The sequence below is a fragment of the Bubalus bubalis genome, chromosome 16, assembly GCF_019923935.1.
Source record: "Bubalus bubalis isolate 160015118507 breed Murrah chromosome 16, NDDB_SH_1, whole genome shotgun sequence".
NCBI classification, from domain to species: domain Eukaryota; kingdom Metazoa; phylum Chordata; class Mammalia; order Artiodactyla; family Bovidae; genus Bubalus; species Bubalus bubalis.
In genome coordinates, this window is record NC_059172.1 from 3,150,562 (window position 1) to 3,173,791 (window position 23,230).

The 23,230-nt window shown below is 50.0% G+C and overlaps 1 protein-coding gene across 1 annotated transcript; it reads right to left on the bottom strand.

Annotated features, from left to right (window-relative positions):
- Positions 1-1,121: 1,121 nt before the first annotated feature.
- On the bottom strand, positions 1,122-14,379 carry SERPING1 (serpin family G member 1). The gene is made up of 8 exons (XM_006080734.4): positions 14,248-14,379; positions 13,752-13,829; positions 12,328-12,745; positions 10,013-10,147; positions 7,773-7,976; positions 7,451-7,590; positions 2,523-2,724; positions 1,122-1,587 (listed from the first exon to the last, which is right to left on the bottom strand). The coding sequence occupies exons 2-8, from the start codon at positions 13,803-13,805 to the stop codon at positions 1,334-1,336; spliced, it is 1,407 nt and encodes a 468-aa protein (XP_006080796.3). The 5' UTR covers positions 13,806-13,829; positions 14,248-14,379; the 3' UTR covers positions 1,122-1,333.
- Between the last annotated feature and the right edge of the window lie 8,851 nt (positions 14,380-23,230).

Consider the following 23,230-nt stretch of genomic DNA (forward strand, 5'->3'; position numbering starts at 1 on the left):
TGCTCTGTGTTAGAAGTCTATCTTCCTTTTCTGTCTCCCCCATCAAGGTGTAGATCTAAAGGGCCTTAGGTTCACGCCATCTTTGTCTCCTCTGCACTTAGCACAGTGCCCGACACATGCTGGGTGCTCAATAAATTGGTTGAGCAAAGGCACTATGAAGAAAAGCAGGATTCAGAGAGAGAAGGCGAGGGACAGAAGAGAGTGGATGAGAGCTCAGACTTCAGTCATAAGAATGTACTTTGCAATCCCAGGTCTGGCACCTAAACTGCAGGATTCTGGGCAAGACTTAGCCTCTTCAAGTTTAGAGTTTACCATATCAAGTTGTGAGGATTGATGTCTGCAACCTGCCTGCCAGTGCAGAAGACACAGGAGACGAGGGTTTGATCCCTGGGTTGGGAAGATCCCCTGGAGAAGGAAAAGGCAGCCCACTCCAGTGCTCTTGCCTGGGAAATTCCATGGGCAGAGGAGCCTGGCGGGCTACATCCACGGGGTCCCCACTAGGCATGCACGCATGCAGAGCTCTCAGCGGACGGCCTGTGTCAGTTCTCAACAACGTTAGCTACTGTTATTACTGTTGTTGTTGCAAACAAATGAACAAGATACAGGCTGTGATAAATAGATGGCATTGGAAGCGCTCAGTGAGTGGCTCCGCCCTTCCACTCTGTAGCGCTTTCCCACTCTGCTTCTAGGTCTGGCCATGTGCCTTGCTTTGGCGAACAGGACTGTAGATTTGATGCAAGCCGAGCCGCAGGGTGTGAAAAGGACTGCGTCTCTGACTCTTCACTTGGAAACTGTGCCACCGCAGGTGAGTGTTGCTGGAAGGATCCAGGAGACGGACGTGCAGAGGAGAGCCAAGGTGGTCCAGCCGAGGCCACTGTAGGTCAGTCACCCCCGGTCACCCCACCAACTCTTACAGACATATGAGCGAGCACAGGGAAGGTCTGCCTGGCCCAGCCCAGATCAGTGAGATCAGCCCTAACTCCCAGGCTTCTGTGAAATAATAAACAGTTGCTATTTAAAGCCATTAAGTTTGGAGTGACTTGTTACACCGCAGTAGCTAGCTGATACGGGGCCATGGAAGCCCGCATCTTCTAAAACTGGAAGGCAAATGAGAGAGAAAGTCATGGTTTGCCAGGTTTTATTTGTGAAGTCTGCTGTATCTGTACCAGAGAAAGTGGCAAAAAGTGCTTTGGAGGGGTCACGGTAAGGGAGGAGGGAAGCCGGGCCCCTCACGGGACCCCAGGGGAGCCCTTCGTGTGGAGGGCAGGCCTGAGGTGGGAGGCGGGGACGGGCAAGTGCTGCAGCTAGGTGAGCTGAGGCCCCGGGGGCGGGCTCAGCCCTTGGGGTCGTACACCCGGCCCATGAAGACCGGGAACTTGTGCTGCTGGTCCCAGAGCAGGAAGAGGAAGGGCTGCTGCACTTCGAAGAGCAGCAAGTTGCGGGCCACGGAGACGACCGAGGCCGCAGTCGCCTCCACCCCGCTCTCCGTCAGCTCCAGGGTGGCCTGGTGCCGAATCCCAGACACCTGCATGTCCGGGTCCTCCGTCAGCCCGCACAGGTTGACGTCGTAGATGAAGTCAAAGTAATCTAGGGCGCAGACGGGGGAAGCGACACGTCAGAGGCCTGCATGACTGTCAACACGGGGACGCGGCCCACGGTCGGCAGTCGCTGTAAACGGGAAGCAACCTCTAAAAACTATAAAAAGTGAAATTTAAAAAAGTCATCTAAAGTACTTTTTAAATTAAAATATTACATTAAGAAACAAAACCAAAAAAGACCAGCACGGAAACCTCAACAGTTGGAGACATGGGTCCTGATTTCCTGGGCTGATCCCAAGTTCCAACCCTCTCTTTCTCCTCCTCTTCCTTGCTTATCGAATTGTAGTCACGCTACAATGTGCCTTCCAGTCCCGTTCGTGGGCTCCTTAATCCATGGGCCCATCTTCACTCCAGTCACCACTTCCTCTCAAGTGATCAGAGGCCGGGCCCCAAGCCCCCCAAAACCCTGACAACTGATGCCGTGGCTTCCTCATCAACAAGGACCTTGGAAACGAGGTGACGAATCAGAAGGAGGACGTTCGTTCTCAAATGACATCACGTACCAGGGCGTGAAACGAGATCAGGAAATGAGATCATCTATTAGGAGACCAAGTTTGATAAAAGAAAACGAAGGGATGTGTATGGCATGTGTGTGTGTTTAGTCGTTCAGACTATGTGACCCCATGGACTGTAGCCCTCCAGGCTCCTCTGTCCATGGGATTCTCCAGGAAAGAATCCTGGAGTGGGTTGCCATTTCTTCCTCCAGGGGATCTTCCTGACCCAGGGATCGAACCCGGGTCTCCTGCATCTCCTGCATTGGCAGGCAGATTCTTTACCACTGAGCCACTTGGGAAGCCCAACCTGAGATGATGGATGTGAAAAATACTCAAGAGAGTGTTGACCACATTTTACGGCCCATCCCCCACACACACAACCTCTTCCCCTCCGGGGGCCTGGGATCAATCCGGGGCTGCCAGGACTCACCCAGCATGTCCTGGTTGCTCTGCACTTTGATGCGAGGCATCGTCAGGTGAGTGGGATGGAACTTGGTCATCTCCAGCTTCTTTATGACAGCTTTGAAAACGGCGGGGCTGAGAGCCTGCTCCAGGTCTTGGAGATGGTGTTTCACGGTCTGGGGCACCAGGATCACAAAGCTGAGGTTGTGAGACAGCTGCAGGCGGCCCACCTGGACAGGAAGAGATGCACCTTATCAGTCTTCCTGCCCCGCTCTCTCCTGGCCCCTACCTTCTGGGACCCGAAGCTGGTCTCCAGTCTGTACTGTTTCAGGAAGGAGCCAGAACTAGGCTCGCAGGCTTTGCCACAAGATGGGGTGGCCAGGTAGGCAAACAGTGCTGGTCTGACCCTGTGCTGGTGAGATGCAGAGAAATGAGCTAGAGTTTCTGATTTCACAGGCTGAAGGTCACACCCGTACTCTGCCACTGCTGAGCTGTGCGATCCAGGCAAGCAATGGGACCTCTGAGCCCAGTTCCTTTCACGTATGTCGTGCATAAAGTGTAGAAAGCACATGATGTACCATCAGAGTTATCAGGTCTGTCCTTTCAAAGACTTTTGATGGCTTTTCCCTGCCTATGAGGGTAGGTATAAAGCTCCTGGTCTGGCATTCAGCATGGTATACAAGCTGATCCCAGCCTACCTTTGCAGTTTGCCAGTAGAAAGACTTACAACCGGTGGCCAGACGAAAGTAGGAGAGAAGTACAGGAACCACAAGCGCCATACACGAGTGTTCTCAACTCGGGACGCTTTGCCCCCGGTGGACGTTTGGTGACGCTTGGAGCTGGCAGAAACGGGCGCTCAGAGTGCTACTGGCATGTAGCGGGCAGAAGTCAGGGTTGCTCCTGAGCCCCGCAGGGCCGGGGCCAGCGCCTCGTACGAGGAGTCACTGCCCCAAAGTGTCAGGAGTGCCAAGACTGGGAACCCCGGACGGAGAGGACAGAAGACTATCACCGAAATGGCATTAGGGTCGAGGCTGAGAGACGGACAAGAACAATCTAGAATGCAGAACTCCACTGGGCAATGAAGACGTTAACTGAAACCAATCAGTTGTTGGAATTTGAAAAACTGGTCCAGAAGAAGCAGGTTGCACACCGCGGTGTCACGTGAAGAGCACGGCCGCTCGGGCGCTGTCGACAGAGGGCCTGCACGGGGGCGCTGGCCAGACGCTGCGCCCTCCACGTCCTGTGTACGGGCCTCGCCTCTCTGACCAAAAATCACCACGCTGTGGCCTTGAAATTTCCAGCTAGTAACCCTAGCGTACTTGAGTTGGTAAACCTAACCCCCTTCATTGGGGAAATATTCCTTAAATTCCAGGAAAATTTAGAATGAAGTATGGGAATGACAGAATAAAGCAATTCTGTAGTATGAACGCTGGGTGATAAGTTCAGAGTAATCTGTGTTTGTTATTTAAAATAGCGTGTATAATTTTTAAGAGTCAGACATGCTAGCTTTATGCTTTTGGACAAAGAGGGGTAGGATAGGTGCATTCGGTTTGAGAATAAAGTTGAGATGTTGATTGAAAGTTGATTTACTCTTCAAATTTAATTTTCACAAGTGGGCTTGAGGTACCATAAGATATGGACAAACAGGGCTGTGATTCTGTCCAGTCAAGTATTTAACATGTTAAAAAAGAAAATCAAGTATGCCAAATGTACGAAGTATATTTATAAAGTATATACATAAGCTCATAATGCTTAGGAAAAGATTAATTAACCATATTTGTAAATGAAACAAATGGCTTAAAGGAGTTTAATCTGGTCAATATGGTTTAATTAAAGAACAAATGAAAATGTTTTATAAAAAATTATGATTAATAATGTAGTAACTTCAGCTAAAAATTTAAAAGCTTAAGTAAAACTTTGATGTTGAATTTATAATGTGACTACATCAAATAAGTGAAGTGAAGTGAAGTGAAAGTCAACTCAGTCATGTCCAGCTCTTTGTGACCTCACAGACTGCAGCACACTAGGCCTCCATGTCCATCACCAACTCCTGGAGCTTGCTCAAACTCATGTCCATTGAGTCGGTGATACCATCCAACCATCTCATCCTCTGTTGTCCCCTTCTCCTCCCGCCTTCACTCTTTCCCAGCATCAGGGTCTTTTCCAGTGAGTCAGTTCTTCACATCAGGTGGCCAAAGAATTGGCGTTTCAGTTTCAGCATCAGTCCTTCCAATGAATATTCAGGACTAATTACCTTTAGGATTAACTGGTTTGATCTCTTTGCAGTCCAAAGGACTCTCAAGAGTCTTCTCCAAGACTCTATACTCTTCTCCATGGACTCTATACAGTCCATGGGATTCTCCAGGCCAGAATACTGGAGTGGGTAGCTATTCCCTTCTCCAGGGGATCTTCCCAACCCAGGGATCGAACCCACGTCTCCCGTATTGCAGGTGGATTCTTTACCAGCTGAGCCACAGGGACGCCCATATCAAATAAAGTATTTGTTTAAAACCCATGGAACTGTAAAGAGTGGGGAAAGTGAAAGTGAAAGCCTTAGTCACTCAGTCATCTCCGACTGTTTGCAACCCCGTGGACTGTAGCCCGCCAGGCTCCTCTGTCCATGGGATTCTCCAGGCAAGAACACTGGAGTGGACTGCCATTTCCTTCTCCAGGGCATCTTCCCAATCTAGGGATCAAACCCAGGCCTCCTGCCTTGCAGGTGGATTCTTTACCGGCTAAGTCACCTGGCCAACCCCAAAGAGTGGGAGGGGGGTTGCATAAATACCCTCCTCCTTTGTCATTAAAAATCCCTCACCCTGATACTCTCCCCCGAAATACTCTGAGTTAGAGTGATGCCCCAAGCCTGCCCGGCATCCTCACGCTTTCTGCCTTGCACACGTATTCTGGTTCTGTTAAACAGTTGGCAATACTGAAAGCCATTGGGTAGGGATGGATGGATGGAGAGGTGGAGAAGTGCATGGGTGGTTAAGAGTGGTCAAAAGTAGCCACTTCTGTGACATCTTCCTAGCCACTCATTCTGAGTGAGCTGCTCCCTTTAGCATCTTCCATTGAACGCTCATTAGCAAACATAATGAGCACTTTTTATATGTGGCATTGCTCTAGGCCCTCAGATATTGTAGGGAAAAGAGAGAGAAAGTCTCGATCACAAAATCTCAGAGAGATAGACAATACTGCAATTAAATAGGCAAATAGACAACGTAATTCAGATAGTAGTAAGAACCCTGCTTTTGAACTGTGGTGCTGGGGAAGACTCTTGAGAGTCCTTCTGACAGCAAGGAGATCTAACCAGTCCATCCTAAAGGAAATCAACCCTGAATATTCATTGGGAGGACTGATGCTAAAGCTGAAGCTCCAATACTTTGGCCACCTGATGCGAAGGGCAGACTGCTGGGGAAGATTGAGGGCAGAAGGAGAAGGGGGTGACAGAAGATGAGATGGTTCGATGGCATCACCAACTCAATGGACACGAGTTCGAGCAAGCTCTGGGAGACAGTGAAGGACAGGGAAGCTTGGCGTGCTGAAGTCAATGGGGTCACAAAGAGTTGGGCACAACTTAGCAACTGAACAACACAAAGACAATACAGTCCATGGATATATTAGTAATAAAACGTTATTAGGAATAAAACAGGGTGAGGAGGAGGGGACTTTAAGCAGGGGGAGGTCTCCTCCACCTAGGTGACCTTTCAGCTCACACCAGATGAGCCAGAGGAACAAGTTATGTGACAATCTGCCTGCAGAGGGTCCAGCAGAGGGGAAGGGTAGGAAAGCTTCCCGGGTGGAAACAGCCCTGGCATGTTCCAGAACAGGTCCTGTCTTTCCCAGCCTGACCCCACGTCACTGGGCATTTCCTGCTGTTCCCTGTCTCACAGGTCTGTGGCCTGCTACCCTAACAAGGCAGAAATATCTGGTCACTCATGTGCACGGTGCTATATTTAAAATGGGAAACCAACAGCGACCTGCTGTACAGCACAAGGAACTCTGTTCAGTGTTATGTGGCAGCCTGGATGGGAGGGGGTTTGGGGGAGAGCGGGTCCATACACATGCAGGGCTGAATCCCTTCACTGTTTGCCTGAAACTATCACAGCGTTGTTTGTTAACTGGCTATGAGTGTGTGCATGTGTACGAGTGTGCGTGTGTGCTCAGTCCTGTCCGACTTTTTGTGACCTCATGGACTGTGGCCCACCAGGCTCCTATGTCTATGGAATTTTCCAGGCAAGAATACTGGAGTGGGTTGCCATTTTCTTTTCCAGGGGATCTTCCTGACCCAGGGATCAAACCCACATCTCTTGCATCTCCAGGATTGGTAGGCAGATTCTTTACCACTGAGCCACCTGGCAAGCCCTAACTGGCTGTACACCAAGAGAAAATAAAAGGTTTAAGAAAGAAATAACAACATAAAGAAGAAAACCAAGAAAACATCTGGTCTCTCTTCCTTCCCTCTTCATTCACTGAAATCATACTGTTCAATTTCTGCTAAGGAACTTAAGCCATTTAACACATGCACACGCATGCATTTACTACATACATGAACACATGGATATACCCAGACATGTGCACACATACGTACACAGATGCATGTGTACACCAGACACACACAGAGGAGTTCCTAAGCAAGCAGGGTCTATTGGTGGGTTGACTGGGAAGAGAAACCAAGACACAGAACAGGAACACGACTCACTTTTTGCCATTTGACGCAGTAGAGACGCAGGAGGAAACTAGAATCTTGCTTTCCAACCTCAAATATATAATGCCTCCCTTGGCCCAGGCTGGAGAAGGGAAGAAGGAGAAAAGATAGGGTGGAAACAGAGATGGAAGCAGGACAAAAGATGGGTTTTCAGTGGAAGGGTGTGCCCCACACCAATGGAGCCAGAGCAGAAAGGAAGTCAGGATGCGCAAGAGGCTCTGAGACAGGAGTGGGGAGGGCCAAGAACTCACCCGGGCGTTCAGAGTCCGGTCTGTGAAAGACGCCACAGGGTACTTCTTGCTGTTCATCATGGGCACTTTGATGGCAGAGGATTTGAGGTGAAAGGGCATTGTGCTTGTTCTGCCTTTATCAAAGGCTATCTTCCACTTGGCTAGAGGGAAGAGCAGGGGGAGGGTAACTCTAAGGCGGGTGGGGACCAGAGGAAAGGGAGTTAAACGCTCTGTGGGCACGGGGTGGGGCAGGTACCGCGGATCCAGGGGTGCAGCTTGGGGTTGAGTGGATTTCAAGCCAGGAAGGGAAGGAAGACCTCAGGATGGGGAGACGCCCCCTTACCGCTCAGGGCGACAGCGTTGAGGAGGATGAGGCGGGTGTCCTCAGGCAGGCTGTCCAGCAGCCGCCTGATCCTGAGGTTGGTCTTCTTGGCCACCCAGTCATTGATGAGCTCCAAGCTGGCTGTGCTGTCATTTCCCAGGGGTCTCGGGCTGCTGCCATAGAGCCTCTGAGAGGCGTCGGCGAAGGTGTCCCTGATGGTCAGGTCTGCAGGGATGGGGAGGAGGGGAGGGTGAGAGACGCAGGCTCGAGATCCGGGACACCCTCTCCCCTTCTGGGAGTAGCCCTACAGAGGGAGCTGGCTTCGACCCCGATGAACGCGGTGTGGAGCAGGGCTGCAGCCCCTCCTCTGACAGATGCTCTGTAGCCCAGACCCTGAGCTGAGAGCAGGAGGCCCCATCCCAGGCCTCTACTGCTAGGCGGCCGCGGCTCAGCAAGGCAGCTCTTTGACATCTTAGCTTGCATTCGCCTGTATTTTTCTTCTTTTCTTCCCTTCATTCAGACCGCTTTCTAGTCTCAGTGGAACGTTGTAACAGGACTTCCTGGGTTTTGCTCTCCAAAACCCAGGCCTACTAGAGAAAAAAAGTGTTCGAAACAAAAAATTTTCCCGAACTAAATATGAAATATTGACTGCAGCTGTATTTTCTGCCAACCTAGCAAGGCAGAGGATAAATTCGATTTATAGCAAATGAGTAAAAAAGGCAAAGTTTCTTGAACCCCTCTGAGTCATAATTTTCCCATCTCTAAAAGAAGTTTTTTTTCTTTTTTTTAAAGATGAGTTTTCTTTCTTTCTTTCTTTTTTCTTTCCTATATTTTCTCTTTTTTTTTTTTTTGGCCACGCAGAGCAGCACACAGGCTCTTAGTTCCCGGACCAGGGATTGAACCCGTGCCGCCTGCAGTGGAAGTGTGGAGTTCTAACAAGTGGATGGCCAGGGAATTCCAATATTTTCTCAGTGTTTTTTTTTTTAAACAATGAATGGGTATTGCTTTTATAGTTAAAAAAAAGACAGAATTTTTTTCCCCAGTTTAAAAGTGGATCACACTAAACCTGTAATTTTTAAGCTCAGGAGAACTGAGGTTTCAAATGTAGTCATGTCTGAAGCCCACTACACTAAAGGGCTCTGGTTGAGGCTGGGTGGGAGTTCAGAGCCCACCTGGCTCCATCCCTGTCTCACAGAAAGTGCTGCCCCACCCCCCACCCCCATCCCCTCCCCCCACCCAGCCCCCTCCCCTCAGCCTCCCTAACTCCCACTCCCACCTGCAGCAGTTCTGCAGAAACCTCGGGCTCTGGGGAACAAAATCTGAATGAACTGCATTAGATCATTTTGGAAGCTTATTGCTCTGATGTTGTTATCGTTTAATTGCTAAGTCATGTCTGCCTCTTTTGCAACCCCATGGATTGTAGCCCGCCAGGCTCCTCTGTCCATGGAATTTTCCAGGCAAGAATCCCAGAGTGGGTTGCCCTTTCCTCCTCCAGGGGGATCTTTCCGACCCATGGATCGAACCCATGTCTCCTGCATTGGCAGGCGGATTCTTTACCACTGACTGCTCTGATCACCTTACCTAATAATGCAACATGCATAAATGGCAACAAATTCATGTAACAAACATACAAAGAACAGGAGTCCCAAGACCCCTGACCCTGGTTCACACACTTTCTCTGTTTTTTGGCCTCACAGCTGGCGGGATCTTAGTTCCCCAACAAGGCTCAAACCTGAACTCAGCCAGTGAAAGGTCAGTCTTCAGCACTGGGCCACCCGGGAATCCCCAGACTGACATTGTTTGGTCTATTTCACGTCTAGAGCCCTCCAGCCCTCCAGCCCTCTCTGCTCCTGAATGCAGAGGACTGTTCTTACTTTGATGAAATTGATGACTGCAAATGACTTGCCCACGGTCTCACCTGGGCACCTATCTGGCACCCAGGAGCCACCTGGTGTTTCTCAGGCCCCGCCCTGCTCTGCATGCCTCCCCGCCCTCCCCGCCCCCGCCCTCCGGCTTCTGGTTCTAACATTCCCTCTGTCCTCTCTTTCCCCAGTGCTACAGATGGATGGTTTAGTCGCTCAGTCATGTCCTGCTCTTGCAACCCCACAGACTGTAGCCTGCCAGGCTCCTCTGCCCATGGGATTCTCCAGGCAAGGATCCTGGAGTGGGCTGTCGTTTCCTCCTCCATCCCCAGTGCTAGGCACCCACTCAAATCCTGAGGGCCCAGCTCAGCCCTTGCTGTCCTTCCCCCTGACGCTCACCTGAGCTGTGGAAGATCTGAGAGAACGAGGTGAAACCTTCGGACGTGAAGGCCTTCAGGGCGTGGTGGACACAGCTGAAGTTCTGGGGGTAAGAGAGGAGGCGCTCCAGGCTGACCCTGGTTTCTCCTCCAGCCCCTGCAGCCAAGAGCAGAGAGCGGAGGGGGGTCAGGGTTAGGAGACCAGGCTGCAATGGCGGGGCGGGGGTTTAACCCCGTATCATCAGAGCCAGAAATGGTTTCAAAGACAACACATGTCAGAAAGAGAAGGGTGGGGGAATTATGAACAATCCAGAATTTTCTAGGACTAAATATTCCCTTCCTGCATTTTCCTATCTAATTTTAATACCACTCGTCACCCAAAGCCTGGTCCAGTCATCACCTGTCCCACATGACCTCTTATTTAGTCGGTTCAGGTTTACAAAGGTTCAGCCTGTAACCAGGGACACTAGCTCGTCATTAAGAAGAAAGAGCAGAGACTCATAAAAGATGCCCAATACCCTTTCCCTTGTTCATCATTAAATACTGATTGTCCACACCTTCTGTGTAGTAATAGATAGAACTCAGCAAGCACTCACTTTGTTCCAGGCATCGTAGGTGCTTCTCCTATAGTATCTCTTTGAATCTTCACTATAACCCTTTTATGTAAGGACAGTTACTATCCCCATTATGCAGATGAGAAAACTGAGGTATAAGAGAGGAAGTAATCTACTCATTTTAAGATCATGGAGTTCATAACTGGAGGGTGGAGAAAAGATTCAAGCCAGTTTTGGGGGGAGGGGCAATAACAAAATTAACTGAAACCAATCAAACGAAATGTGCATCCCAGGGGACACTTGGCCACATGTGGAGACATTCTGGGTGTCACACCTGGAGGTGTGGGATGCCGCTGGCATCTATCGGATACAGGCCAGGGACGTTAGGATTCTGGGACTCTAGTAGAAAGGTTCCCCTGTTCCTCACTGTATTGGCTGCAGTAGCCTTCCTGGAATTCCCCTTTGGAGCAACAGCTGTTCCCATTGCCTGGAGCACTTTTTTGTGCCATTTCTAAGGTAAATTACCCCAGGGGACTTGACAGTGGTCTTTCAGGGAAGTGGAGGGATTAACACTTTTTTGACCTCCTGCCACATTAGGCACTGGGCTATCTGCTTAATTTTTCTTTTTTTAAGGGTGGCTCAGATGGTAAAGTGTCTGCCTGCAATGCGGGAGACGAACCCTGGGTTGGAAAGATCCCCTGGAGAAGGAAACGGCACCCCACTCCAGTACTCTTGCCTGGAAAATTCCATGGACTGAGGAGCCTGGTAGATTACAATCCATGGGGTCGCAAAGAGTCAGACATGACTGAGCAACTTCACTTTCACTTTTCACTTTCACAACCATTTCCATTTTACACAGAGGACTCAGGCTCAGAGAAGTTAAGTGATCCACCCAAGGTCACACAGCTGAAAAGCAGCATTGTTATGGTTCTACTCTATGTCCCTCTCTTGTCGTTTCCTTATGGCCTTGCCCTGAACCATGATGAATGGGCTGCAACCTTATTTACATGTTCTTGCACAGTTCATAGGATTTTATAAGTCATGCTGCTGCTGCTGTTGCTTAGTCACTAAGACGTGTCTAACTCTTTGCAACCCCATGGACTGTAGCCCGCCAGGCTCCTCTGTCCATGGAACTCTCCAGGCAAGAATACTGGAGTGGGTTGCCATTTCCTCCTCCAGGGGATCTTCCTGACCCGGGGGTTGAACCCATGTCTCCTGCAATGGCGGGCAGATTCTTTACCACTGAGCCACCTGGGAAGCCCTTTAGTATAAGTAGTGCCTATTAAATCATTGTTAAATGAAAGAATAAATGTAAGTTCCAGAATAAAAAGATTCCCACCCCCAACGTAGCCCATTTTCACAGCTTCCTTCCTTTGGCATAGCTGTATCTATATCCAGATACCTACCCTGCCTCAGTGAGTGAAAGTGAAAGTCACTCAGTCATGTCTGACTCTTTGTGACCCCATGGACTATACAGTCCATGGAATTCTCCAGGCCAGAATACTGGAGTGGGTAGACTTTCCTTTCTCCAGGGGACCGTCCCAACCCAGGGATTGAACCCAGGTCTCCCACATTACAGGTGGATTCTTTACCAGCTGAGCCACCAGGGGAGCCCAAGAACACTGGAGTGGGTAGCCTATCGCTTGTCCAGAGGATCATCCCGACCCAGGAATCAAACCGGGGTCTTCTGCATTGCAGGCGGATTCTTTATCAACTGAGCTATCAGGGACCCTGCCTCAAGGGAACGTCAAACACAGGAGCTGGAGAGAACTCGGGTTCTTACCAAGCAGGATTTGGGTGAGGAGGTTGGCAATGCTGAAGGGGGAAAAGATGAAGTTGGTCTCCTTCTTCTTCAACACTGAGAAGTCCTGGTAGAGCCTCAGGGAGAAGTCTGTCAAAGCCTCCCCCAGCACCACCTCTGCTGAGCGGATCTCCGAGTCAGAGCAGGAGGTGACGGGCGCCGGGCAGAAGGGCTCAGCAGTGGGCTGGATGGTTGATTGGACCGGTTCGGTGGCAGGCTGGCTGAAGGGCTTGGTGACATTGGCTTGCACGACGGTCAGGTTAGTTATCAGCAAGGTGGGAGAGTCCTCGTTGCCTTGAATGGACTCGCCGTCGAGAATACCTCCTTTCTGGCTGTCTTCTTCACTTTCCCCTTCTTGTAAGTTCCCTGGGCCGACGATCATATCTGAGGTGACTCTGTCCTGTGGTTCAAGAGACTTTCTTTCTTTCTTTCATTATGAGGCACAGTCCCCTTTAAACACAAACACTCAAAGAGAAGGTGGGATGTGTTGCTTGGTGGCTAAGTCTGTCCGACTCTTTGCGACCCCATGGACTGTAGCTCACCAGGCTCCTCTGTCCGTGGGATTTCCCAGGCAAGAACGCTGGAGTGGGTTGCCATTTCCTGCTCCAGGGGATCTTCCCAACCCAGGGATTGAACCCGCGTCTCCTGCATTGGCAGGTGGATTCTTTACCACTGAGCCGCCAGAGCATCAAAGGTGGGATACCAGAGAATTGTTCCTGACAAAGCTTGGTAGGACAGGGGCCTGCCCTGGAGCCTCACCATGGATTGCTTCAGAGAAAGCCCGCATTATCCCATTTAACTGATAAAAGAAGCCGATGCTGAGACAAATTCAGCAACTAGCACAGGGTCTTAAGAGAAGCTGGAGGAAAAACTAGGGGTCAGACTTGGGTCTCTGCTTCCAGATGCCTTGATCACCACCACATCATCTGATCCATCTCAAAGGGCAATGCTAAAGTCAACTTCCGCACACGCCCACTGAATGCACAAGCCAAGGCAAACACCCCCCTTTCTCCCTGGCTCACCCCTTACCCCTGACCTCCGGCACCACTGGGGGGAGCCTTCCCACCCTCACCCCGCAGCTCAGGTTTCCACGAGGAGCTCTTGCTTTTTAGTTTCAAAATGCTGTCCATCTCCTTCGCCTTTCTGCTTTATTCTCCACCTTGTGCAGCAGGACTGGTCAGCTCGCCTAAGTGCCAGGCTCCCGGCCACCGCAGCGGGTACGGGGTGGCGGGCCAGGCAGGATTAGACCCTAGGTGGGTCTGAGTCCTTGCTCTTTCCAAGCTGTGTACTCAACTCTGGTGGGAGGACCCCTGGTGTCGATCCCAGGAGGAGCTCTCCGAATTCCCCGGAGCCTGAAGGGTTAACCTCAGCCCTGCTCCCGCCTGGCCCGCGCAGGGGTCACTCACCCCAGCCAGCAGCAGCAGTAGAAGGAGGGTCAGCGGGGTCAGCCTGGAGGCCATCTGGGAGGCGACTTCAGCCCGGACCTGCAGGGTCAGCCAGCTTCGGGTGCCAGCTCGGAGCCTGGGGTCTGGGGGCCCTCCCGCACGCCCACCCCCACGGAGCCCGCCCCCATTCAACTCCCTCTACCGCCTCCCGCCCGGGCGCCTCCTCCCGGCGCCTCCCCCTGTTTTGTTGTTCCCAGACCGCGTCCCTTTCCCGGCTCGGCTGGCCCCTCGTCCCAGCCCCCTCCCAGGCCCGGGGGCTGGTCCACCTGCTCCATCTAGAGGGTCCCGCTGCAGCTCAACAATGAGGCCGGGCGGGGAGGGGGCGGGTCGGAGGGGAGGGGAGGGAAGGGGCACTGGCGACGCCCAGAGACCGCAGAGACAGGGGGGCCTGCGGGAGGGAGGGAAGTGAGGACGGGAGACCGCCTTCCTCCCCAAACCCCCATCTGCCAGCACAAACCTGCTCCTAAGTTCCGATCGCTGCGCTGCCTCGGGCCGACTCAGCGGCTAGTCCCCCAGGGTTAGGGAGGCTGCGATGGGTGGGGGTTCGGTCGTAGCTATTGGTTGGCCCAGGACACTGCCCAGTTACAAATTAAGGCGGATAGAGCGCTGGTGTGGTTTCCCGTAAATCAGGCTGGGCCGGACCACTTGGTCCAGCCCCCTCCTGGAATTTCAGCTCAAAGCCCCTGGAGATCCGGGCTGGGGAAGCTGGGGTGCGGATCTCAGCTGGACACAGCTGTGTCCTGCTCCCTCTGCACCGGGCGGTGATGGAGCCATCCCAGACCCCAAATGTCCCAGACCTGCAGCTTACCAGCAAGCTGCCTTCCTGGAACTGCTCTTTGGACTGGATCCCTAAAGGAACGCTCTGGAAAGAGGCCCAGCGGTGCCCATTTGATGTAATAGCTAAGAGCCTCTGGCTTACTTGGTGAGCCTTCTCCTGAAGATAAAGCCTGGACTGGACCTCCTGAGGTCCTGACTTCACCCCTGCTCTCCTCCGTGGCTGTTTCCCCTTCTTTTCTTGGCTACCTGGAGTCCGTGGTTCTACCTCTCTGTAACACGCGAGGAATCTGGGACACCCAGTTCAGCAAGCATTCACCTTAAGTGAAAAACAGAAAACTGGGAAAAGCAAAACCAAAACCAGAAAGAAAAAAAAACAACCCAGAAAGCTGGGTATCTGTGTCAAGGGGTGGGAGGCTGGAGACTGGGGGCCGACGGACCCCGCTGTGAGACCTGGCTTGTGTGTGAACCGAGCAAGTTGCTTTCCCTCTCAGTATCTAGCTTCCCTCTCAGGGTTCCCAGGTAAAATACACGAAGAAGCTCAATTAAATTTGAATTTCAGATTAACAAAGAAAAGTTTCTTTGAAAATATGTCCCATGCAATATTAGGACCTACTTACATTAAAAAAAAATTTTTTTTTGTGGACGTTTATCTGAAATTCAGATTTAACTAGACATTCGGCATCTTATTTGCTAAATCTGGCAACCCTACCTCTGCAAAACACGGTGATCTCTGGTGGCCTGATACAGCTGTGATGCCCTGTGGTCGGGTCACTGCCAGGCCTGTCCTGTTTGGCACATTCTGGAAAGTTGGCTGCTAGTACCAGAGCTGCTGTTCCAATGGGCCGACCAGGAACAGGGACAAGAGAACACTTATGGGCTCCTGGGGGCATCCGTGGGAAAGACTCACAAAGACGGTACCGGCTTCGCAGGTCCTCATTCCTTGGGGCCGCAGGGGAACCTCCCAAGTCGGGGGTGGGGGGGAAGTCCCTTTACATCAAGCCGTGGCCGCCAACAGCTGTACACGCAGTGATACTCCTCTGTCCCCCGGGCTCGAGCTGCGCCAACCTGAACGTAGGAGACAGCTGAACAAAAAGAAGCTGGTGGAAAGCCACCTCCTTCATCCTTTCATTAATGCTCATGACATCTACGACATGGGTGCTAACATTAATTCCATCTGAAACGAATTTTAAAAAATGAGACTCTGACTTCCCGGGTGGCGTAGTAGATAAGAATCTGCCTGCCAATGCAGGGAACCCGGGTTTGATCCCTAGTCTGGGAAGAGTCCACGTGCCTCCAGCTCGGCCTGTGTGCCACAATTGCTGAGGCCTGCCCCCCCGCGCCCCCGCCCCCATGCTGCAGGTACTGAAGTCCATGTGCCCAGAGCCTGTGCCCCAGAGCCAGAAAAGCCACCGCAGTGAGAAACCCGTGCACCACAATGAAGGGGAGTCCCCGCTCGCCGCAACTCGAGAAAGCTTGAGCACAGCAACGAAGACCCAGAGCTACCAAAAATCAATTAATTAATTAAAAAAAACGAGACTCAACAGAAAATTATTTGATTCACCTGACATCACACAGCTAGTGACAGAGCCAGGGTGTGTCCCACGTCTGTCTGAGCTCCAGACGCGGCGCTAACCCCTGTGGATTCCCAGCACAGGCCATGAGCCCATCTGAGGCTGGCAGCAGAGTGAACGCCCTGTGTCCGGCGGCAGGACCGTGGAGCTCTGTGCACCAGGGTCTCAGGGCGGACAAGAACCGGCGCAGTGGTCTTCCCAAGCTCCTCCGGACTCCTCAGCTCTTTGCCAAAGCATCTCTTCTGGACATTTAAAGGGTGTCTCTGCTTTGTGGCTACTGTCTTGCCCGATGAAACTGGGAACCAACCTGAAGCCCTTTTCCACTGTGAATGGCCTGAGGTTGACTTAAGCAGGGTGTTTGCCTTAGTGTGGGCAATCGGATGGCTTCCCTCATAGCTCAGTTGGTAAAGAATCTGCCTGCAATGCAGGAGATCCTGGTTTGATTCCCGGGTCTGAAAGATCCGCTGGAGAAGGCATAGGCTATCCACTCCAGTATTCTTGTGCTTCCCTCGTGGCTCAGCTGGTAAAGCATCCACCTGCAATGCGGGAGACCTGGGTTCAATCCCTGGGTTGGGAAGATCCGCTGGAGAAGGGAACAGCTACTCACTCTAGTATTCTCGGGCTTCTGTGGCTCAGCAAGTCCAGGGTTTCTCTGTCATGAGAACCTTCCCTTCCAATGGGTGAGGATGGATAAGCTCACAGGAGGCCCTTTCCCCTCCATGTGTGTGCATGGCTTTTCCTTCCTGCAGGGCTCCTGGTGTTGGATAAATTTAAGTTCGCACTGAAGCTCTTTCTGTAAAGCGTTTTATCTTTTTTTCCCCATCTCTGGTCCACCCTCAGGTACCAACTGCTATGGGTGAAGCTTTCTCACAACCTGCATGCCCGCGGTTTCTCCTCAGAAGAAGAATTACCCAAAAGCCGGGATTAGGGCAGAAGACTCAGGGTCACCAGACTCCCAGAACACAGAGAATCATTCGGAAGATTATTTCCTCGTTTCACTCACAGAAGCCACACGAGTATCACTACAGACCCAGAGAGGTCGTGATTATGCACAAATAGTGTCTTGGGCATTAGGTCTCAGTCCTCTCTTCGGAATCCTAGCTGAGGAACACCATTCAAGGAGAATAAAATTTTGTTTCTTTTTTTTTAATTTATTTATCTGGTTGCACCAGGTCTTAATTGAGCCTGTGGGATCTAGTTCCCTGATCAGGGATTGAACCTGGGTCCCCTGCATTGGGAGCCCAGAGTCTTAATCCCTGGACCACCAGGGAAGTCCCTCATTTTTTATTTACTATGGATCAGGGCCCAGGGTCTGTAATATCAGATGTTGACCTGCCAAAAAAGGATAAGATGCAAATCTTTTCTGTCTGCCAGAGAGGCAAGTGAGGTGTAAACATCTCTTCTGTATTAGCCCTGCCAGGTAGACCAAATGCATAGCTTTACCTAGGATGTGTATGACTTTTAGCTAATTGTCTCTCTTATGTATGTGCAGCAACACACCGCCTAATCGACCACACGCGCGCACGCACGTGCACACACACACCAGCTTCTTACATTGTTCTTTGAACCTGCTCTGTCAAACTGATGGTTGTCTCATTAATGGTCTTGCTGCATATTTGTGTGGGAATCATGTTTCTGCCATTCTGAGGGCTGTGTCTTAGCTTTCGTTTTTTAACTCTTATTTTTTTTTTCTGAAGGGGAAGGGAGGGGAGAAACATCCACAGTGGCACCGGGGCAGCCCGGCCCCTACCCTGGCTCTCCCTTGTGTGGGGGGTGGTGCTTAGTGAGGACAGGTGGAGTGCTGGCTGAGCCTGTCTCTGGTTTCCTGCAGTCTTCTCGGTGGCAGGCCAGGGTTGGCCGCCGTGGCTGGTGGCCAGGTGAGGGTCCGCAGCCGATACCCCTTTACATCTTCTCACCAAGCTGCCCCCTGTGGGCTGTTTCCTGCCCCACATCCCAGGGAGTGTGATGTGTACATACAGTGCAGAAATATTCAGCCATGAAAAGGAAGGACATTCTATAACACGAGACAACAGGAGTGGGCCTGGAGGACACGATGCTGAGTGAAAGAAGCCAGACATAGACAAGTATTACACGCGATACCTCAAGTAATCAAATCGATAATATCAGAGACTGGAATGGTAGTTACCAGAGTTGGGTGGGAGATGGGGATGGAGAATTATTGATCCCTAGGCATAAAACTTCAGTTAAGTAAGAAGAACAGCGCTTGGGAATTCCCTGGTGGTCCAGTCGGTGGGATTCCATGCTTTCACTGCTGAGGGTGCAGGGCCAATCCTTGTCAGGGAACTAAAATCCCACAAGCCACAGCCAGAAAAAGGTAAACAAGCTCTAGAGATCTGCTGTACAACGCTGTACTTACAGTCCACACCAATGTACATTTAAAACCATTTAAGAGACTAGATCTCATGTTGTTATCACAATAAAATAAAATAAAACCCTCTATTTTCATCTTCCATCAGTCAACTGGTAGGACATAGTTGGGAATGAAAGACAAAGACTTGGATTAGGTCCAAATAATTATTGAGAAGCACACACCAAACCCTGACTCACAACCTATTTGAAGACCCTGGAAGGTCAAGGAAAATAAAGCTTTTCTGATTGGAACAAAAATGTATTATGACTCCTGATGGGTATTCTAAATGGGCTCATTTACTTCTTTTTAAGGAAATTTTATGGGCTTCCCTGGTGGCTCAGACGGTAACGAATCCACCTACAGTGCAGGAGACCCAGATTCAATTCCTGGGTTGGAAAGATCCCTGGAGAAGGCAACGGCTACCCACTCCAGTATTCTTGCCTGGAGAATTCCACGGACAGAGGAATTCTCTGTCCTGGCGGGCTACAGTTCATGGGTTGCAGAGAGTCTGAGACGACTGAGCAAGTAACACTTTCACTTTCAAGGAAATTTTATACTATGCTTTCAAAATTACCACTACAACATCACATGTGTACTTTGTAAAAAATTTTCAAACAATCCAGACATTTATAAAATGAAAAGTTACTCCAGATACAGCTTTGGGTAACAGTTTCTAGTGTATTCATAGAGACTCTCTAATTGTGAAGTTACGTCTGCCTCTCACACACATAATTATTACTCTTCCATAATTTCTTGTCTCATCTGAGTGTCACTGACATCGTTCCATGTCGTTGCAGGCAGCTGTGCCTCGTTCTTCCTTATGGCCGCCTAGTGTTCCTTTGTGTGCATATATCACCATCTGTGGACGGAGGTTCCTGACATTGTCCAGGAGACAGGGATCAAGACCATCCCCATGGAAAAGAAATGCAAAAAGGCAAGATGGCTGTCTGAGGAGGCCTTACAAATAGCTGTGAAAAGAGGAGAAGCAAAAAGCAAAGGAGAAAAGGAAAGATATAAGGATCTGAATGCAGAGTTCCAAAGAATAGCAAGGAGAGATAAGAAAGCCTTCTTCAGCGATCAATGCAAAGAAATAGAGGAAAACAATACAATGGGAAAGACTAGAGATCTCTTCAAGAAAATTAGAGATACCAAGGGAACATTTTATGCAAATATGGGCTCAATAAAGGACAGAAATGGTATGGACCTAACAGAAGAAGAAGATATTAAGAAGAGGTGGCAAGAATACACAGAAGAACTGTACAAAAAAGATCTTCACAACCCAGATAATCACGATGGTGTGATCACTCACCTAGAGCCAGACATCCTGGAATTCGAAGTCAAGTGGGCCTTAGGAAGCATCACTACGAACAAAGCTAGGGGAGGTGATGGCATTCCAGTTGAGCTATTTCAAATCCTGAAAGATGATGCTGTGAAAGTGCTGCACCCAATATGCCAGCAAATTTGGAAAACTCAGCAGTGGCCACAGGACTGGAAAAGGTCAGTTTTCATTCCAATCCCAAAGAAAGGCAATGCCAAAGAATGCTCAAACTACCAAACAGTTGCACTCATCTCACAGGCTAGTAAAGTAATGCTCAAAATTCTCCAAGCCAGGCTTCAGCAGTATGTGATCCGTGAACTTCCAGATGTTCAAGGTGGTTTTAGAAAAGGCAGAGGAACCAGAGATCAAATTGCCGACATCTGCTGGATCATAGAAAAAGCAAGAGAGTTCCAGAAAAACATCTATTTCTGCTTTATTGACTATGCCAAAGCCTTTGACTGTGTGGATCACAGCAAACTGTGGAAAATCCTGAAAGAGATGGGAATACCAGACCACCTGACCTGCCTCTTGAGAAACCTATATGCAGGTCAGGAAGCAACAGTTAGAACTGGACATGGAACAACAGACTGGTTCCAAATAGGAAAAGGAGTACGTCAAAGCTGTGTATTGTCACCCTGCTTATTTGACTTATATGCAGAGTACATCATGAGAAATGCTGGACTGGAAGAAGCACAAGCTGGAATCAAGATTTCCGGGAGAAATATCAATAACCTCAGATATGCAGATGACACCATCCTTGTGGCAGAAAATGAAGAGGAACTAAAAAGCCTCTTGATGAAAGTGAAAGATGAGAGTGAAAAAGTTGGCTTAAAGCTCAACATTCAGAAAACGAAGATCATGGCATCTGGTCCCATCACTTCATGGAAAATTGATGGGGAAACAGTGGAAACAGTGTCAGACTTTATTTTTGGGGGCTCCAAAATCACTGCAGATGGTGACTGCAGCCATGAAATTAAAAGACGCTTACTCCTTGGAAGGAAAGTTATGACCAACCTAGATAGCATATTCAAAAGCAGAGACATTACTTTGCCAACAAAGGTTCGTCTAGTCAAGGCTATGGTTTTTTCCAGTGGTCATGTATGGATGTGAGAGTTGGACTGTGAAGAAAGCTGAGTGCTGAAGAATTGATGCTTTTAAACTGTGGTGTTGGAGAAGACTCTTGAGAGTCCTTGGACTGCAAGGAGATCCAACTAGTCCATCCTAAGAGATCAGTCCTGAATATTCATTGGAAGGACTGATGCTGATGCTGAAGCTCCAGTATTTTGGCCTCCTGATGCAAAGAGCCGATTCATTAGAAGAGACCCTGATGCTGGGAGAGATTAAAGGCAAAAGGTGCTGGAAGCAGAGGATGAGATGGTTGCATGGCATCACCGACTCAATGGACGTGAGTGTGAGCAAACTCTGGGAGATGGTGAAGGACAGAGGAGCCTGGCGTGCTGCGGTCCGTGGGGTCGAAAGGGGTCAGTCATGACCTGGCCACTGAACACCAGCCAGGCTCCTCCCTGCACTATGGTTCCAGGAGGCTCCCTCTGGCCTGCGTGCTTTTACTCTCCTTACTCAGCCGCTTGCCTGGCTTCTCTGCTATATTTATGCCTCTAACCTTTGGTTCCAACTCTCTGCTGTCACCTTTTTGGGTACAAAACCCAGATCTGGACAGTTCACTCAGTTCTGAATCCAGTTCCTCCCGGACTGGGAGTTCTTCTTTTCACCCGCTACTCCTACCTGCCGCCCCCAGGGATGACAGCGCCCGCCCCAGCCCCAGGGGGCCAGCCCGCCTGCCCATCCCTTATCCATCCCCGCCTGACAAGCGGGGCAGGGAGCCAACACCCTGGTGCAGCCGGAAGTGGACGCAAAGCCCACGTAACCGCTAGCCCCGCTGAGGACTCTTCTCCACTCCACCCTCTAACATGTAATTTACCTTTGCCCTACAAACCTTGCAAGCATCTCATGATACAAATATTTACCTGCCACAAATGGGAGTTTTTCAGATAGAAGAGGGGCTATCTGCAGCCAGGGGCCCTGTAGTCAGATACAGGGCAGAAGGGAAAGCACATGTATCTTTGAGTCACCCTGACTCAGATTCAAATCCTGTTTTTCTACTTTAAAAAATTATTTATTAAAAAACATTTATGTATTTGACTGTGCTGGGTCTTAGCAGTGGCACACAGGATTTTTGGTTGCGGTGTGTGAACTCTGAATTCGAATGTGGGACCTAGTTCCCTGATCAGGGGTTGAACCCCTGCCCCCTGCATTGGGAGTTCGGAGTCTTAGCCACTGGACCACAGGGGAAGTCCTTACTTTTCTACTCATTGACTGTCTTGGGGAGGTGGGGGGTGTTAACCTCTCTGAGGAGTCACAGTTTCAGAATCTGATTGATATGGAGTTTGTACTATCTCCCCTACAGGGTCATTTTGAGGCTTGGGTAAGACAGGTGACAAATACTTAAAACGTATTTGAAAAGATAGCTTTTGAGTGGTGATGACTACCTTCCCATAAGTTCCAGAAAAAGCCATCATTTTTGTTTCCCGTTAGTGTGATCATAAATTGGGTGCTCATGAATGGGGTTTTGCATCAAAAGGGGTTTGTTCTTGAGTCAAGCATCCTTGCAAGCCCATCTAGACTCTTAATTCTATTTACTTTTATATTTTGGTCTCACCTCCCAGCCTGTGGACCTTCATTCCCCAGCCAGGGATCGAACCCACATCCCTTGTGCTGGAGGCATGGAGTCTTTACCACTGGACCATCAAGGAAGCCCCTAATTTCATTTTATGATGAGACACATAACCCAAAAGAAAACTGCAATGGCCGCCCGGTGTCTTTGTGTTTGTAACATTAAAAAACTACAGTGATTCATAGAGAAAATTACACAAGATAAATGTACAGTTGAACAAATATTATAAAGTTCACATCCACGTAACCACCACCCTGCTCAAAAACTAGGTTATTATTGTCGAGCTATGAGCATCCTCTGTTCGCCTCTTAATCACAAGTCCATTTCCCTACAGGAAGCCACGGTTGGAACGCTGCAGTCACCACTCCCTTACTTTTCTTTATGTGCTTGCCTCCTATGTCACCACTCTCAGGCAACATTGTTAGTTTTGCCCATTTCGGAAACTTATATAAGTGAAATCACGCAGTGTGTATTCTTAAGCATCTGCGTTTTCTCACTAGCAGTGTGCTTTTATGATTTGTCCGTACTGTGGCATGGAGCTATGGTTCATTCATCTCCGTTGTCCTGTAAAGTTCTGTTGTGTGAACACACCCACAGTGTCGTCTGCTCTGGTACGGACGGACACTTATTTCCAGCTCTGTACGAGGCAGCTATGAATATACCTGTGCTGTGGCCAGTTTCTCTAGGGTCTGTACCCAGGACGGTCACTGC